This window comes from Anas acuta, chromosome 2 (genome assembly GCF_963932015.1).
Source record: "Anas acuta chromosome 2, bAnaAcu1.1, whole genome shotgun sequence".
Lineage (NCBI taxonomy): Eukaryota > Metazoa > Chordata > Aves > Anseriformes > Anatidae > Anas > Anas acuta.
In genome coordinates, this window is record NC_088980.1 from 89,276,107 (window position 1) to 89,293,714 (window position 17,608).

At 38.4% G+C, this 17,608-nt stretch overlaps 1 protein-coding gene across 10 annotated transcripts in view; it reads left to right on the forward strand.

Moving 5' to 3' along the window:
* FHOD3 (formin homology 2 domain containing 3) overlaps positions 1-17,608 on the forward strand; it is a 418,783-nt gene that overhangs the window by 327,864 nt on the left and 73,311 nt on the right. For 8 of the 10 annotated variants that reach the window (XM_068671118.1, XM_068671115.1, XM_068671112.1 and 5 more), the window contains 3 exons: positions 164-289; positions 11,659-11,793; positions 15,170-15,220. In XM_068671118.1, the coding sequence (XP_068527219.1) occupies positions 164-289; positions 11,659-11,793; positions 15,170-15,220 (312 nt within the window). The remainder of the gene's footprint in view (positions 1-163; positions 290-11,658; positions 11,794-15,169; positions 15,221-17,608) is intronic. The other 2 variants (XM_068671114.1, XM_068671121.1) reach the window with 1 other exon arrangement.

A 17,608-nucleotide genomic window follows, 5' to 3' on the forward strand; every position in this document is an offset into this window, starting at 1 on the left:
AGCTGGGGTTAAAGCAATATTTTCAGAAGGTGGATATTTGAGAAAGTCTGGGGTATGGTATCATTGCCACCCCCTAAACAAGAGGATCAACTGTTACATGTCTGCTCGCTGACGGATTCTTTCTGTCTCTCCCTTTCCCCTACTTTCCTTCTCACTTCTTCAGATACAATAGCTACAGCAGCAACTCTTACTCTTCACCGCGACCTTACTCTGGTCTGAGTGCCCCCACAACACCCACTTCTCGTTATGGGACAACTCTCTCGCCGCCTCAAGAGACCAAGTCTGACAGGTTTGTACTTTAACCACCATTTTATCACAGTTACGTTATATAGAGGACAAAGGAGATAAGTATAAGCTGTCCTGTAGGGTTATTTGAAATAGTCATATCTTTTCTGATACTGGAAAGAGAATGTACAAAATGCTCAACACAGTCATTTCCCACTCATTCTCAAGTCATTTGCTCAGTTACTGTTAAAGGCTGGATATATTTTCATCCCAATTCTGCTTCGTCCACTCAAATGGATAAAACAGAGTTGTCTCATGTATCCTGTTCTAAGTAGCAAAAAAGATAATTAAAGCACATTTTATTTATTTACATGTTTTAAATTCAATTCAGACAGATCTATTTTCACTTTTATCATCTTAAATGAAGTATAAAAACACAGAAATATGCTTAGCTCAGAATTCCCTAGGCCTTAATTTTGTCCTTCCTTGATGAACATGCATGACCAACATCATTGTATTTCATTGGGGCAAAAAGTTTATTGCTGTCAGTAAAGGAAACTCATATTAACCTACTGGTTCTCCTCTCACTTATTAAAAAATTACTAAAAGCCACCAGAAAAAGAAAAAAAAACTATTTTGAACAATCAAAATACTGTTTTGAGTTATGTAATGTGCTCTGGGAAGAAAAAAGATGGGAAAATGTTATGGACATATGAAAAAGATAATCTTTCTGGCAAGAGATTTGGACCACCAGAAATTAACTGACTGTTACAAGCTGAAAGTAAGTGACAACTTCAAAGGATATCATGCTGAGATTAAGAAGGAAAGGTAGAAGTTTTTAATTATACATGCTGTCAGGATAATCTACTAATTTCCAGTTAGGCCAGATGGGCTTCAAATTGTTGCCAAATTGCCCTCTAGTTCATAAAAATCCCATCTCCCACCCCCGTGTTTGAACTGAGGGCTGTTTTTTTCTAGATCCTTTGTCTATATTCTAATTCATTTTTATTAATGACTTTTGAATATTTATATATATGTATAGGAATACATATATATATATGTGCTTGTGCATATGTATATGTGTTTGAACCTACCTATTGCCTCACATCCTTACGAATCTACTATTCAGAATGGTTCAAGTTGGGCTCTTCCAGCATGTATGTATTTCTAACCATGAGGTATTGATTTAATCCTTTCTTCAAGTGAGTAATTGCATTAAGTTTATCTCTGGAGAAAGGCATTGTTTTTCATTTGTTCATCTTCCACAAATAACTTGCCTTGATTTGTCTTTCCTTATCTGAATTAAATTATTGCCAAGTGAAACCATAAGAAAAAACTCCGTATCAGTATTTTTACCCACTTTTACCCTGGCAAAAGAGATTCAAGATAAGCAAGAATTAAAGGTATCCCGCTGCTTCTGAATGTCGAGCTTTCTACACCCCTGCCATTGGACAGCTTCTGGTTGCTACTGCAGAAAAGAAACCCAAAAGTGGTCAAATACCGAGATGGCTAAAGATAGTTGGGCTGGTCCTGCAAGAGGCTGATCATCCTGGCCCCGATCCAGTAAAGGAAGCGAGCTTTCGTTTCAGCATGCGCATAAGTGCGTTGGTGGCTTGGAGCCAAAATGCCTTGGCCCCACAGGATGAAGCTGTAAAATTCACAGATTCATAGATAGTCGGGCCAGAGGGGAGCTGTGTGATCATCTGTTCCAACCTGTAATGTGTCTCACAGAAGCTAAATGAAGGCACCCCATACCTTCATTGGTTTTAAAGTGACAGTGGGTAACTCCTGGAAAGCATTCCAGTATTTATCATCGCTGCTAGGAACATATTTCATGTTTTGGAGGCGATCTTGTCTAGCAGCATCTTACAGCCATTGCACTTTGTTCTGCTTCTCACCAAAGCTGGCAAACACTCTGCCTGCAACAAATCTCTTTTACACGTTGCTGGAGTTGCATCTCTGTCTTTCCTTCAGGTTACATTTAACAACTTTCCAGCTCACCTGATAAAATCTCTTGTTTAAATTTGTAACTTGCTATTCATGGTAGTTGATCTCATCAGTCTTTCCACATTCTTATATTTGAGGGCCTGACACATTTTGTTTATGACTCCCTGAGAAGTGTGAAAAATGCCTTTATGCCACAGCTGCATGTTGCCGGCAGAATGGTTCCCTGTTTTTTTTTCTTGAACAATAATGAAATCAGCAGGTTTGGATGCCATTTTGCATCAAGTTATATTATTTTTGAGTGTGCTGCCAATCCAGATGTAGAGTTCAGCAGGCTTTAATGACAGGGCCATTCTGAAAGGCAGGAATCTGCTTCTATTTCATCGTCCTGAAGCATAGGAGTTGCAGAAATAGCCACGTAGAGATCCAGGGGTAGCATTTGCTCATCAGAGAGTAGGCTGTATAGTGCATAATGAAATACTCATCGTTAATTAGTAAGTGGAAAATATTGTGAAAGCTTTCACAGCTTTCTACCAACGTGTTTGCCTTAGATTGTGTAAAAACTATTTTCTACCTTCTGGTGGCAAAAATCTACACGGATTCAAACAAACAAACAAACAAAAGGTAAAAGATGGGTTGTAAGGTGGGGAGGGAGGAAGACTTGATAAGAAGCAGATGCATCTCTATGGTTAGCTCCAAGGTGAGTTTTCTGCTTTCAGCTTAGGATTGCTTCTATCCAAGGACTCTGCAGAAGGATCCCTGTCTTTTATCATGTAGGGAAGAGCTTCAGAGGCAGTTCCTGGTACTGTTTATCTGACCTTCGAAAAGGAGGAGGAAGGAAGAGGCAGCGTTTAGAGCAGTGCCCCGCAGAATGATTCATGTGCCATTCAGTTGTCCTGACAGGCCTTTCAAAACCTTGGCTGGGTTTTGCTTATGTTAACAAGAGCTACAACCTAGGTGGAAAGAAGCAGCGTGGTTGACATTTTGACATTCATTCTTTTAAAACCCTCTTTGGCTAAGATCAGTACGGAATCAAAAAGAGCAGTATGATTCAGTGCAAAAGCAACTAGATTTTGTTCTTTGAAATACACATAGTGTATATATTTTTGATTGTACAGTAGAAGAAAAGGCTTACTTGACTGTTTCTCAGTTTCTAAATTCAGCTGCAGCCTTTTGCCAATTTCTTGCAATACTGTTCTTCTCTCTCATTTCTCTGGGTCCCCTGCGGAGAGCCGTGTTTCTGAAGTGCATATTGCAGCCATGGGAATCCTGCTGAAGGAGGGCAAATTGCAGGGCACTTTCAGCCCAGCCCTTTATTAAGAAAGAAGAAGGGGTTATTGGTTCTCTCGTATCTCTCCGCTTGTGAAAGTTGCTTCTAATGCATACGAGTACAACCCAGTCCTCCTGTTTCTAACTGCCAGACTGCTTTGCTCCATAAATATCCTGCTCCCAGTTTTCATGACTTAAATCACCAGCTAACTCTCTCCCCAATTCCCAAAGGAAGAAAAAAGTATCAATCTCAATTTCATAGCCTCATAAATTTTGCTAACAAAGGGGAATAGCCAGACGTTGCTGGAGCACACCAGGGAGAAAAACATTTTTCTGTACCTCCAAGTTTCCTTCTTGTCTGGGGGAAGAAGGTGTTTGTTGCAAGACTCTTTTGTATTTCGCTGCCTTGTGCTCACATCTAGGATATTTGTTTAGCCAAAGATTGCCTTCTCAGACTCTGAATCTAATATGGTCACTGAAACTGAAAACTTGCAGCATCAATCTACAAATCTGCTCTTTAGGATAAAGACTGGGATAACAAACTCTGTTTTTGCAAAGCTTCATAACTCCTCTTACTGTGTTTCTGGTGTTGAAGTGTATGCATTATTTACTGTGGCTATAGTTAGAAGAGACCCTGGAGGTGTCTAACTTCTGTGGCAGAAGCGCCTAGCTTGGGCATCAGCTTTGATTCATTCTGTTGCCAGAAAAATATCTTTTGTTCCCTGCTGCTGTGTTTGCCAAGGTAGGTTTCATCTGATGCATTTGCCAGGAGACAGATCCCACTGGGCTTGGTAGCCACACAGTTGTGCAATTAACCAAGCTTGAAAAAGCCTTGTTCTCAGGAGCTCATAGTCCTCATTTTCTTGTCTTTATCTGTTCAATCAAATGCCAGAAAGTTCAGCTTGGAATCTGGATCCTCTTGGCCAGTCAGTATGAATTTAGTCTCCACCTCTGGCTGGTTCCTCTAATGTTCCTCCAAATCTCCAAGCTTGGTAAGGACCTGTTAGGACATTTGCAAATTATTCCAGTTTGATACTCTTCAACTTTACCAGACCATTAGAAAATAGACTAAAGAAAGAAGAAATTTGTCACATACCTTAAACTTCCCTCTGTATTACTTTCTTTATGATCTACAGCAATAGGTTATCTTCTACTTTTTTGATAAACCTTGAATTTTGATTGTTCAACTCAATGTTCTTAATATGTCTTTTAGAGGTAGTGTACCTTCCAGTTTATCCTTAAAGCATTTATTTCTACAACAGGTGGACACAGACACTGTGCTTAGCGTGACTGGATTGTAGGTCAATTTTCTCCGCTGATCTTAAGGATATTTTAAATACCATACTGGAAGCCTAAGCAAGAATTTCAGCTGAAGTCTATAAATACTTTTCCTTTGAATGTTGTTTCCTCTCCAGATGCCCGAAAGAGTGATTTTCTGGTAATCTGGTGCTTTTACAAATTTGCATCTCCTTTAAAAAATAAATAAATAAAAATAAAAAAGAGTTTGAGAATGCTAAGAGCAACTTTTCATTTAATTTTTTTTTTTTTTTTTTACTGAAATTAAATTTTCCTGTAACTGACTTCACCAAGGAAGTGCTGCTGGATGAAGTTTCTTGGCAGGGTCTCACCTTTTGTTTTTTGTTTATTTTTTTGATTAGCCATCTATTGCTAACTAAACTGCACTCTGGAGTTATCTTATTCCAGCTGTCAAGCACTGAAGAAAAGCAAGAAACCTGTGAAACTAAGCCCACTATGCAGTCTACAAAGCTGCTGCTCTCCCAGGAAGAGTTCCCCCTTCCTTGGCTTTCTTTTCTTTCTGCTTCTACCATCTACTGTGTCAGACCAGTGGCTGTGGCTATTTTTTCTTGTGGTAAATGCCAAGCCCATTTTGCACTCCGAATAACATAATGAGGAAGGGATAGCTTGGTAGCTGATAATAGTGGCCCAGAGCAAAAGCCTCAAGTTTATTGCTGAGATTTTACTAGGAAAAGCGACCTTGGGAATTACTGGATGATTTACAATTTGGGAAGCAGCAGTGGCTTACACTGGCCGGGTTGCTCATTGAACTACTGTGTAAGCAGTATTCTTGATTGCAGCTTTGGATGCTTCATCGTATGGCAGCAGCATAGGTTTAAACAGAAAGCATGAGACAGTTTGCAGCTTCAGACTAAAATGTGAGTATTATTGACTGAACACACAGCACGTGTTGGGGACATTGTCACCCACGGGTACCTGCAGTGCTGATATTTAGGGGACATGGATGCTAGCCTCTACCTTAGCCTACCTAAGGGAGGTCTCTGCAAGCCATGTCCAGGTGATTTGTGACTCGAAGAAGGCTCAGAAGCTGCAGGTTGGCCCCTGTGTCAGACAAAGACAGAAGCACAAATTAAAAACTGTAAATGTCAGTCTGCTCATAGTGCGTGTCTCTAAAGTCCTGGTCCATTGCCCTGGCTCTGTGCAGCTATGCCCTGTTATAGCTGCATTTTATGGAGCCTTTCAGGGCATTTTAAAGTCCAGTGTTAATCAGTTCTTCTCTTGGTCATTCTCAAGTTTCTTCCTCAAAGGAAGCCTTAGTCAGTATTTTTTTCTCTCAAATTTTTGTTTATTTTTGAGAGAAGTTACATAAAGATTCCTCAAGTAATGTTTAGTCTGTTTGCAAAATCCTATATCAACACACTTTTGAATTTGCCGTGTCATATAGAGAGACATAACACAAGGAGAGTTTCTTTAACTGTGAAAACCAATATGGCTCTTGGCAGCTTTGCCTTCTTTTTTGTCTCTTTGTAAGCTGGAAAGCGGATTTATTTGGTTAAAGCCGAGAGGCATTTAGAGTTACTTGAAGCCTTTCTTAGACTGGGAGCTGCCGACTGTTGTTCCCTTTTTGAAACCTTCCCATGACTGCTGGAGCAGGAGCACATTGGGAAAAAAACGAGTAATTAGTGCTTGCTTATTGAGATTATTAATGATTCTGACCCTTGTTATATTAAGGAAAGGTCTGAATACTAACTTAATGACCTGAAGGGATTTCATCTCATATGTCAACTGTTCTTTTATTTTAGCTCCTAAAATAAGCTCTTGTATTTTGTATTTTGTATTCTTGCTGTAGATATCCACTTTCATTTAGCAAATTTTAAAAATTCAACTAAGAGAGGAAAATGCAGCCACAAAAGAAGATCTTTCCAAATCTAATGAAGAACATTTGAAGCTGATAAATGAAAATGTCATGTTACAAAGTGACTTAGAATAAGACAGATATACTTTCTCTGTTTTTTAACAAGATTATAATAATTCAGGTCCCTTATTCACTCTTGCAGCGTATTGTTGGGTAACTGTCAGATATCTTGTCTCACAGAGCTTCTTATTATCATGATTACTATTTCATTGTTGTGTCAAATGCAGTAGGTCAGGTGAGCTGAATTTTTCTTCAAAAGTGTTTTGGCCTACAGACAATGTTTTTATTTTGTATCCTCAGCCCTGTTATATTTTTGTCACCTCTTTATTCCTTCTTTCCTTCTTTCTTTCTTTCTTTCTTTCTTTCTTTCTTTCTTTCTTTCTTTCTTTCTTTCTTTCTTTCTTTCTTTCTTTCTTTCTTTTTCTTTCTTTCTTTCTTCCTTTCTTTCTTCCTTTCTTTCTTCCTTTCTTTCTTCCTTTCTTTCTTCCTTTCTTTCTTCCTTTCTTCCTTTCTTCCTTTCTTTCTTCCTTTCTTCCTTTCTTCCTTTCTTCCTTTCTTTCTTTGCTCTTTCCTGTCTCCTTCCAAGGTCATAATGGTATGGTACAGACCTATAATCACAAATCCCTAGACTTGGACATATTCTTGCTGTGTGTTTTCTTTCTGGAATGAGAATGTAATAGCTTATCTTGTTTAGCTTTTGCTGATTTTAACAGCAGGCAGAACAAAGCTTTTCTTGGTATTTTTATATTAACAGTCCATTCTTAATAGCCTTGTGTTCTCTTTGAGACTAAAAATAGTTGTCAGAGCAAGGATCCTTCTGGATTATGTTTTTGGAATTGAACAAATGTTTGATATTACCATTCCGTAACATAAGACACCAACATTAAAATGCTGGCATATATTAGCTATAACCCAGTTTTGTGAGTGATCACTGTTATGCTTTCATTGAGCATTCACATATTCTTTTCTTTTAAAATCTCTTACCACATTCAGTGCCAGATTCTTATTTTCTTGTTTTTAATTTATTTTTTTTCTTACATACCCATTTTTAAAATGCAGCCTAAAGCAGTGTGACTTGAGCATTCCTGAGGCCCAGAGGTCTCATCACCCTTTAGAAAGCATCAGACCACCAAAATTATCTAAAGGCTTAGCCAAGCATTCTTGCCAGCTGGTTTGGCCAATCTCACTTCCATTTGCAACTCAACCATGAGTTCAGTGAAAGAGAACATGTACTTTAAGCATTATTGCACAGAGAGAGAGAGAAAAAAAAAAAAAAACAAAAAGGTTTTACAGACCAACCAGACATAGAAAAATCTGTTTCTAAATTGTTTAGAATGTTTGAGAAGTACATCTTGCCTTCCCTTCTGGCTGTTAAACACCTGTGTACAACCTGAAAGTAACACCTGTTTTCTCCAGTTTTAGTTATGTAGAAAAAGAAGGATAGAACATATTAAATCCTAAAATCTGCTCATTTGCAGTTGCAGTTTACATTAAAATGCATCTGAATACCAATTTGGTTACAATGTTTGATAGCAGCAGCGAAGCTGTGAGCTTACTAAAATAAGGCAAATGTTAGCATTTGATGTGAGGTGTGGTCTTCAAGAAGGGGAAAGGGGTCCAGTTAGGTGGGCTGGGTAGGATCTGACCACAAAGCAAGCACTAACCCAGCTCTATCAGTGCTGTTTCATTGCCTGGTGCTTTCTAAATGTGACTGGAAACCCAAACCCGGACTATCTGTGCTTTAAGAAGTCAATGCTACAAAATGAGTGAGCTAACTATCCCCACCTCTTTCTATCTTTCTTTAAGGTGCTCTACAATTACCTAGAAGGAGGCTAAAGGAAGGTGGGGATTGGTCTCTTCTCCCAAGCACCAAGTGATAAGACAAGAGCAAATGTCCATAAGTTGTGCCAGCAGAGGTTTAGGTTGGTTATTAGGTGAAATCTCTTCACTGAAAAGGTTGTGAAGTATTGGAGCAGGCTGCCCAGGGAAATGTCAGAGTCACCATCCCTGGAGGTTTTCAATGTAGATGAAGATGTAAATGTAAAAGTAGAGCTTAGTGACATGATTTAATGGTCGACTTGGCAATGCTAGGTTAAGGGTTGGACTTCATGATCTTAGAGGTCTTTTCCAACCTAAATGAGTCAATGATTCATTGTAATATGGCAGTCCAGAAGTGACTGCATTTGAGACGTGAATTGGTTCAAATATGTGTGTGTGCACGACAGTTTAGCTTGCAACTCAGCTGAAGTATGGGGTCCTTAAATAACCAGTGGGAAGTAGGAAGTTTTGGCTAGTTACTGTTGGTTTGATTAGTTTCCAAGAGGTGGCAAACTAATAGGGCATATGGATGTTCAGCAATTTCTGAGATGTTGTTGTGTTTTTTTTTCTGACTATAAGCCTGTGGATCTTTTATTTAGATTGCGAAGCTGCTGTTCATACATCTGCAAATCTTAACCAAGTGAACAGTGCTAGCCAAACTGCTCTAGATCAGACCTCCAAACAAGGTGTTTTGGCATGTGGAGACGCTTTACTACTAGGGTCAGGTTAGAATCCCACATGCACGACTGAGCTGCACATCTCCCTACAATTTCCCTGTAATCCCTTGGATAAGAATTTGTATTCACTATAGAGCCCCAAAGAGCTTAGCCAGAACTCAAGGTTTCCAACCTGCTAGACGCTGTGCAGACTACAATCACTCTGTGAGTCTCTCAGCATCACCCCATCCTTTCCCTTCATTTTCCTTCAGGTTTTATTAAGTCAAAACTGCCTTTGACTCTAAATGGAGATTGCAGACTTAACGAAGCTAAATGGGATGGGACAGCAAGTTAAATACATGGAGCATAGACTTGGTAGGAACCCTCTTTTCACCATCTCTTCCAGTTTATTTCCAAATGGTTTCAAGTGGAGACACTGTCCGGTTTTCTGATGATTGCTATGGTATTCCACACTACCACAGGGATGGATCTCTGATTTTTTAGCCTTAGTACAGTGGTGCCACTCTTTTTGCTGAGAGCTTTCTCTTGCAGCATGTACTAAAAGGTCAAGAGTTAAAATCAATTTAAAGTATGCTTAAGGAAAAAATTCACCGCACGTACTTGACTGTCAGGGTTGGGGATTTTTTCCCCCCTTTTTCTTAGCGCAGAGGAATATTGGAGATTTTTATGGTTTTGAGTGTGATCCAGCATTGATACTGTAGCTCTGGAGGAGTGCCAGAAAGGAGGCTTACAGAATATCAAGTTTTATACCATCTTATGTAATGTTTATGCGGGTGGGATATAACATATTGAAATTCAATTTATTGAATTTATTGAAATTATATTCATACTGCCCTGCTTCCAGTAGGGCTGAAATGGCAATGTTCTGTGACATTGCTGCTCACACAGACGTAGACACTCCGAAGATTGTTTTGCATTATTATTTTTGTTTTCTCCTACACCTATTTTCCCTGGTGAACTAATGACATTACAGAAAATGCCTATATTTTGCACCCACAGGCATGTAAATGAAAAAAGGAAAAGAGTCAGAGTTTTTAATAATAATGAAAATTTATTCAGATTTCCATTGCTGGTTTGATACACATCCTTTATACAGGGTTCAGTCTCTTTAAAAAAAGAGGCAATAACTATTTCTTTCATTAATCCTTTCATAGCAAAACTCATGTTACAACAATGCACAGAAACCGCTCTACATGAGCTATGTCTTCTTGATTTTATCAGTCTAATTCAATCAGTGTGGATACATTTACATCTGTATCAAGCTATCCTGTATAATTTAGATATTTCCTGTCTGAGAGACAGACTGACACGCACATTTGCTCTGAGGGAACTCTCATGCCATGTGAAAGGTTGGTGGTACCACTACCACCACTTTGGGGAAAAGATGTGCAAGAGGAGCCACTCTCCTAGCCAAAGTAGTAGGTGCAGTTAAATAGTAATAGTAATAATAATAATAATAATCTGTGGCCAAACAGCCTCCCGAGCAATAGCTAGAAGTTTGATATGCATTGCTAGTGGTGACACTTTAGACCTCTTCATTACAGTAACATACTGTGGAGCATCTAGTTTTTGGTTATGGTAAGAGGACTGCAAATTAGTGCCCTTTTGGACTAATTCTTGCTTAGCCATAAAGCAGCTTGTTCTTTTTGTTCACTGTGGACAGAAGAACAAAATGGGCTAAACAGCAAAAAAATTAAAAAAGAGTTAAGCTCTGAAATGAAGCTTCATTATCAAGAGCTTCTGAGGCAGGTCAGACAACAAGTTTTCAGGAATGGTTTGAAAAGACTAAATCGTGCCTTGGGCAAGGCAAGGGAAATAGGTAATCTATTCTCTTCCAGCCCCATTTCATCTGATTTTTTAATAACTATTTTGATTACACTTAATGATTGTTATAGCTAGCTGTGCTGTTCCTGTGTATTTTATTTACATGTTCCTACACATGATTCATTTTACCTTTACATCACAGGCAGCAAAGAAATTATGATAACAGAATTTGGTAACATGCAAAGGAAAAATAAGCCCCTACTTAAGAGAGCATTCAGTGCTGAAGGGAGGTTCTGAGATCTTCTTCTACTTGTGTTTTTCTGTGTACAGGACTCTCAGGTGTTTATGACACACCTGTTTTTAACATCATTGCATAAGACATTTGGGAAGTACTTGAAAAGTATTTCAGGCTTTTTTTTTTCCTTCTAAATTTCAAAAATCCATTATAGGGTTCAATTTTTCCATTAACAGGATTAAAAAAAGGAGAAAAAAAAAGATTTAGGAAATACTGCAATTTGAAATATGCTGAAGAATTCTCACAGGTACTTTTTTATTTGTACTTCATAAACTTGGCAATATATGAAACCTACCCGATCTGTGATTCTTAAGCTCATCATAGTATCTAAAATCAATTTATCAAGAAGATACTTAGTCAGCGGTTCAAAATATAAATGTGTCATGTCATTCTCTTGGTTGGGATTATGTTACTTGCTGAATGATTGCTACTAACATTTTGCCAGTATAATCAATAAAAGTGACATTGAGAAATCTGATCTCCTTTTTCTGCAGGCCAGCTTTGGGTGGTCTCCTTACATCATCTTTTCGGCAGCACCAGGAGTCCTTGGCAGCAGAAAGAGAAAGACGACGTCAAGAGAGAGAAGAAAGGTTGCAACGAATAGAACGTGAAGAAAGAAACAAATTCAAGTAGGAACCATATTCACTATCACTCTGTTGTCTTAACATGATGGGTCCATAAATCATTGAGACATTTAATTGCAAAATAATTGAATTGCTGAATAGTTCATGGATATCTTTAGATACCTTTCTTGATATGAGTATCTTAAGAACTGATATATTAAACACATTCCAACGAATTTTGTCATTAATAAACTAGCACATTCTTCCAGACAGTTATATATTTGCCAATTATTCAGGTTGGATATCCACACAGGCCAAGTTTGTTAGCTAATATGCTCCTTCTCAAAGTACAGTCTTGGTGAGGCATAGGTTTGAAGGTGAAACACTGGAATGAATTTATTAAGAAGGAAGGAAGGGACAGCACTGAGACATCTCTTTGCTTTCATGCTTTGCAAAGTAAAAGCATTTTTTTGTCTTGGGGTATACTTATTCCTGCTTTTTTTTGAGCATGTATCTCTCCTTCCTGGAAACTGCAAGTGACAGAAAATAATTATAAAATTATTGCTCAATCTGTGGCCAGACAAAGGCGCCATCTTAATATAGGACTCTGCATTTTCACATCTAAGACAATATCATAGGATCCCAAGATATCTTGAGGATAGTAGGTAGTAAGTCCACTCTTCCTGTTAGATACATGTCTGGAAATCTCAGTACAGGCTGCAAAGACTGCAGTGGGCTTAGGACAGATAAGGTGCCTATTGCTGAGATGTCACGCCTACCATATGAAGAGTGTGCACTGAGAAAGAATTTTGTTTGTTGTTTTTTTTTTTCGTAGTTAGGAGTGAAAAGTAAGCATATTTTCAGCAGTCAGAAGATATAATGCAGTAATCTAAATAATGGTAGGATAAATGTTTTGTTGCCTGAGAGTTGCTATTTAGGGAAAAGATGGCACTGGGTTTCATGTGAGTTTGTTTATTAGTATGCAGGATTGTTTTCACTGTAATCATCTCTAGTAAGAAGTGGAAATGGTTTGTGTCATAGTGAATTTGGAAAGAGGAATAACTTGCTAGTGGTTGGTTGGTTGGTTGAAGGAGATATTCTACTGGCTCCAGAAGATAGCTAGTTTGGAAGAAAATAAGAGGTGGAGGGAAGGTGGAAGAGCACCATAATAGGATCTTTGGCAGCCAACAGCTTCCCAAGTTCTCCTGAAACGGAATCAATCAGGTCTCAGTCCTCAAGCGTCTTCCAAAAAGTTTCCCTCTAAGTAGTATCATCAGGCTGCAGCAGGCTGTCGTGGAAAGCCAACATGATCTTTCAGAAAGGAAACTCCCAGGCCAAAAAAAGCCACCAGGACATTTGGCAGCTTGACCTGTTTGAAAAACAGATCTACACTTTTCACTAAAGGTTGGCTACAGTAGTTGTTCTGTCACTGAAAGAGCTTCCTTAAAGTCAACTACTTTTTTTTTTTCCTTTAATTTTATTTACATCTCCATCCCATTACTTCAGATTCAGAAACTGGTTAACTAAATGTCATGACTGTTACATACTTATGACAACAATTTTTCAATACCCGGTGTTTTCATCTTTCATATTTGAGTTCCCTGGTCACCCAAAAGTTATAGCTTGTGTTTGAGTAGAGGAGGGTCTCCAAAGCCACCAAACTTTTCAGATGGCATCCCACAGTTGATTAAACAGTACAGAAGGAGGAGGACAAAGCCACAGCAAACAGTCGTGGACAGTTTTGTAAGAGTTCTTGGGATTTCATTATCGTATCATCAGTCTGGCTGGAAACCCAGCCCCTGAAGATGTATTTTTGATTAAAAATAGCACTTCCAATTCACAGCCTTTAAACTCGTGAGCAGTACTGGATTTACCATCATGACTCATGTGTTGTCTCATTCTTTCCAACTCTGCCTTGACAACGTTGCACTAGATTCTGGCACCATTATTGACAAATTGAGAATAATTTAGAGGGGAGCATCACCAGTTGTGAAAGAGCTTGTTTTTAGGAGAGGTGTTAAAATGCTTTAAAAGCTACTACTAGCAAAAGGAAAGCTTTACAAAATTAATATTTTTTCTCAGTAGGACTATTGTTCCTATTCCATACGTAGAACAACATGACCTAAAAAGAGAGGGGTATGCTTCAGCTGTAGGGAGAGGTGGAAGTAGTCAGAGGATACAAGTAATTCCTATGTTTTCCTGCTGAAAAAATCCTAGTTAATTTTGTTTGTTTGTTTGTTCATTTGTTTTACTTAGGGGTTATTCCCATAGTTATTTTTATTGCAAATAATACTATGAAAATATCTTTAAAGTATAATCAGTTCAGTGATTCAAAAGAACATGGAGATGGTCTGAAACAATAAGGTGTGTTCCGTGTTAATGCTGACTTCTGAAGGGCAGCTGCAAAGAGGTGTTTGATAGCATTATAGATGGCAGGTAATTCATTTTATGACACAATACGAAGAGAAGAAACAGTGTATTCTTCAGAAATGGGATGGTTCTGAAAATCTTTCTGGTACTCATAGGTTACAATGGGGAAGAACCTAACATTCTCAGCCATTGTATCCAGCAGATTCAGCTAAATATTAAAATATATTGTACAGAACTATTTTGCTGTGTTATCATGGCAGGCTGGGTGTTCATTGAATTCTGCTCTTCTCTAAGTTAAATTTTCTTGCTGAGGAATTTTTAATCCGTGGATGTGACAGGCCTACCTGAGGTTACAGTGCCCAGGCATCCTGCAAAGTTGACTTGGCAGAAATTAAGTATACAAGTTACTTGAGGGGCTGGGAAAGGGACAGCTGAATTAAAAGGAGGTCTGTGTCTAGAACTCAGGGTGAAAAACAAAGAAGTGAAAGGATTTCACCTGTCAGATGATCTTGAATGTACTTTAAAAGATTGTCCTACTTGGTAATGCCAAAGGCCCAGACAGTCTGTTCTTCTGTTTCTAGCTGTGGCAACTACCATACAATTAGGAAAGGTGTATTAGAAACAGGTTAAGGAGTCTGCTCCTCGCTTTGATATAACATCCCAGATACCAGCAATCGTTGTTTAAGGGCGTTCCAGATGGAGCTAGTGAATAATTGTTTAACAGCCACTAATGAGCTTGCTTCTTAAGAAGGAGACCAATTCCTTTTGTCTAATTCCAGATACCGAGTTTCAAAATGTGCTTCAAGTTATTATTATTTTTTATTTATTTTTTTATTACTTCTAATGATTATCCAAACTGTGTAATGGGTGTACACATATATGTTGGGTAACGTGTACATAGCTACTTTTCAGCATTTTTTCAGAGGACAAAGTCTAATAACTGTTGTTGAAAACAGCTTTCATTGTTTCTGATAAGGTTTCTTGTGCTGCTCTTGGTTTCTCCTACTGTACTTCTGCTACTTACTTTATTCTTTTGGTTTCCTCTGCAACTTAACTGCAATTCTCTTTTTAGCCGTGATTATTTAGACAAAAGAGAAGAACTAAGACAAGCAAGAGAAGAGAGGTCTGTATATGCTGCATCCATCCTTCCCTTTGGTTGTTTCCACTTCCTATATTGTGTAGCTGTTGTGTACTTACACTAACTATGCATGCACAGAACACTTTCATTCAAAAAGAACTCTATAAGAAAGCTGTTGTGTTATTAAAGAGGAAAATCAAGTCCAGCTGTAAGCACAGCAATAAATAAGGAGCAGTGGGACGGGAATGCATAAGAAAGATTGATGATCTATCTTTTATCTATTTGTGTGGGAAATAAGTTTACTTGATTTGCCTCAGAAATTTGCCCAAATTTAGTGTAGTTATAAATTGAACAAGCCTGTCTTTCTCACCCAGTGGGTCCCAAGCTTTCTGTAGGGTCAGAAAAGGCAACTGAGGATAAAGGAAAGAAAGTGGGATAACGAGCATTGGAAAACTGCCACTACAGGCTGATGGAAATGGGTCTGACCCACTCCCAGTGTTTTTAATCTTTCAGGGCCGAGTTTTCTTTGCCAGTCTTTCTAAACATCTGTTAGTAAATTATAAAGCTTAGCAGCATTTGTCATTAAGACATTGTTTTAGTTTTATTTAGATAGCATATTTAAAGCTTTTTTCTTTTTTCTTTTTCTTTCTTTTTTTTTTTAACATTCAATTAAATAGTTTAGAAACTCTGGGCTAGTCTGGGAGCTATGTGCTTATGAAAACACATTTTTCAAGGAATACTTGAAGAAAGACCTTTGCCTTTCGGTAGCTTCATCTCTGCTTCCACTAGTAATTACACCCTGGAGGGATCTCTTGTTTTTACCTGGAAAATATGCACATTACTGAACAAATAGTAGATGAAAAATCATCCAGATTGCTTCAATACTGCTTTAATGGCCCTCTAGAGGTTGCTATATAGAGATACTTTCCTGAATTATATTATCAGAATGTGAGTGCAGTCTTCTCAGCAATTGTTGTGATGCTTTTTTTTTTTTTTCATAAACTCATCATACACCAGGAGGCTTTTTTTTTTTCTGCAGATGGAGGTTTCATCTGCCAGCATATCTGTTGTGGCTAAAGTAACTGTATTAAAATATGATTTTGACATCTCTAAGAGTAACAAACGTTTGATGATCATTCTTTGTCATTCTAGACACAATTACAAATTACTTCAAGGCATTTTCTAAAATGAAATGCATCTGAACACATAAGCATCATACACAGATCTCAGCTGATTACCACTTTTTGCAGCAAGCATGCTCATCAGCAAGACTTGAAACAAATTAAGTGAGCTCTCCAGCACTTTCAGGTTGTAATGGAACACATCAAGTCAACTGGAGAAGTTTTTTGGAAATGCTTACCAGCAGACCATCATTGTTGTGCAGTCTGAGACAATTTTATTCATCAATAATAGTGTCCCTCTGCATTTTTTGAACTGAAACGTTTAAGTTCTTCCCCATAAAAAAGAAAGACACATTTGCTTTGACAGAATATAAATATTGGAGAAAATTCCTGCAAGTGAGGCCAGACACCAGTAGTCCATCACATTGTCTTTCTGTAACTTTTTTTTAAATCACCGTTTTTGCACCAGTGAAGTTTCATTTCATATGGCAAGTTGAATTTTGACTCATTTTAAGAGAATGCAAGGACAGTAAGAACATGCTATATCCAAAGTGTTCAAATCTTATTTAAAATCTATCAGTTAGGAAAAATAAAAGGAAAGATTATTGAGCACGTACAGAAGGACTGTTTTGTCTAAATTCTCTTAAATCTGTGATGCATTCTGTGTACTGTCACATCACCCTTGAGCTCTGGAGTACAGGCACCCATGTTTCCAATGCTTCTGGGTGGCCTCTGTATCAGGGAGAAATAAGGGTGCAGTCTGAAGGGCTCAGCACCATTCATTTTATGTGCTCTTTCTGTTCGATGATTTGAGGTTTTTCACTTTGCTTGGTTGGGTATTTTCCAGTGGTAGTTTAAAAATAACCCAGCAAAGGTGAGCTTCCAAACCCTCTCTAGTGTGATTTACAGCTTCGATGGGATGGGTCTGCTTTCCACCCAGCGACTCTGTTGGCCCAGAAACATTTTAAGTTGTCCTCAGGGCATTGCCCTGAGACCTAGAGAACTCACAATATTTTTGTCTACTTGAAGATGAAGAAGTGGAATGTAATCTTCACGAGACATACCAAATGGATAGCCCACAAATTTTTGGCTCTTCGCCTATAGAAATGAGTCAGCACAGGCAAGAGGATGGCTGCAGTTTTCCATGATTTGCAGGAGTATGGCAGTATGCACAGGGGCAAGGCATCGACCCTATACTGGAGGGACTAAATGCAGTGGAGGGATGGTACCTCGTCCTTTCATGAGACCTTCGTGAGACCTTGTGTATTTGATGCTGGTATTTATTCATCGCTGAGACACTGGGTTGAAACAA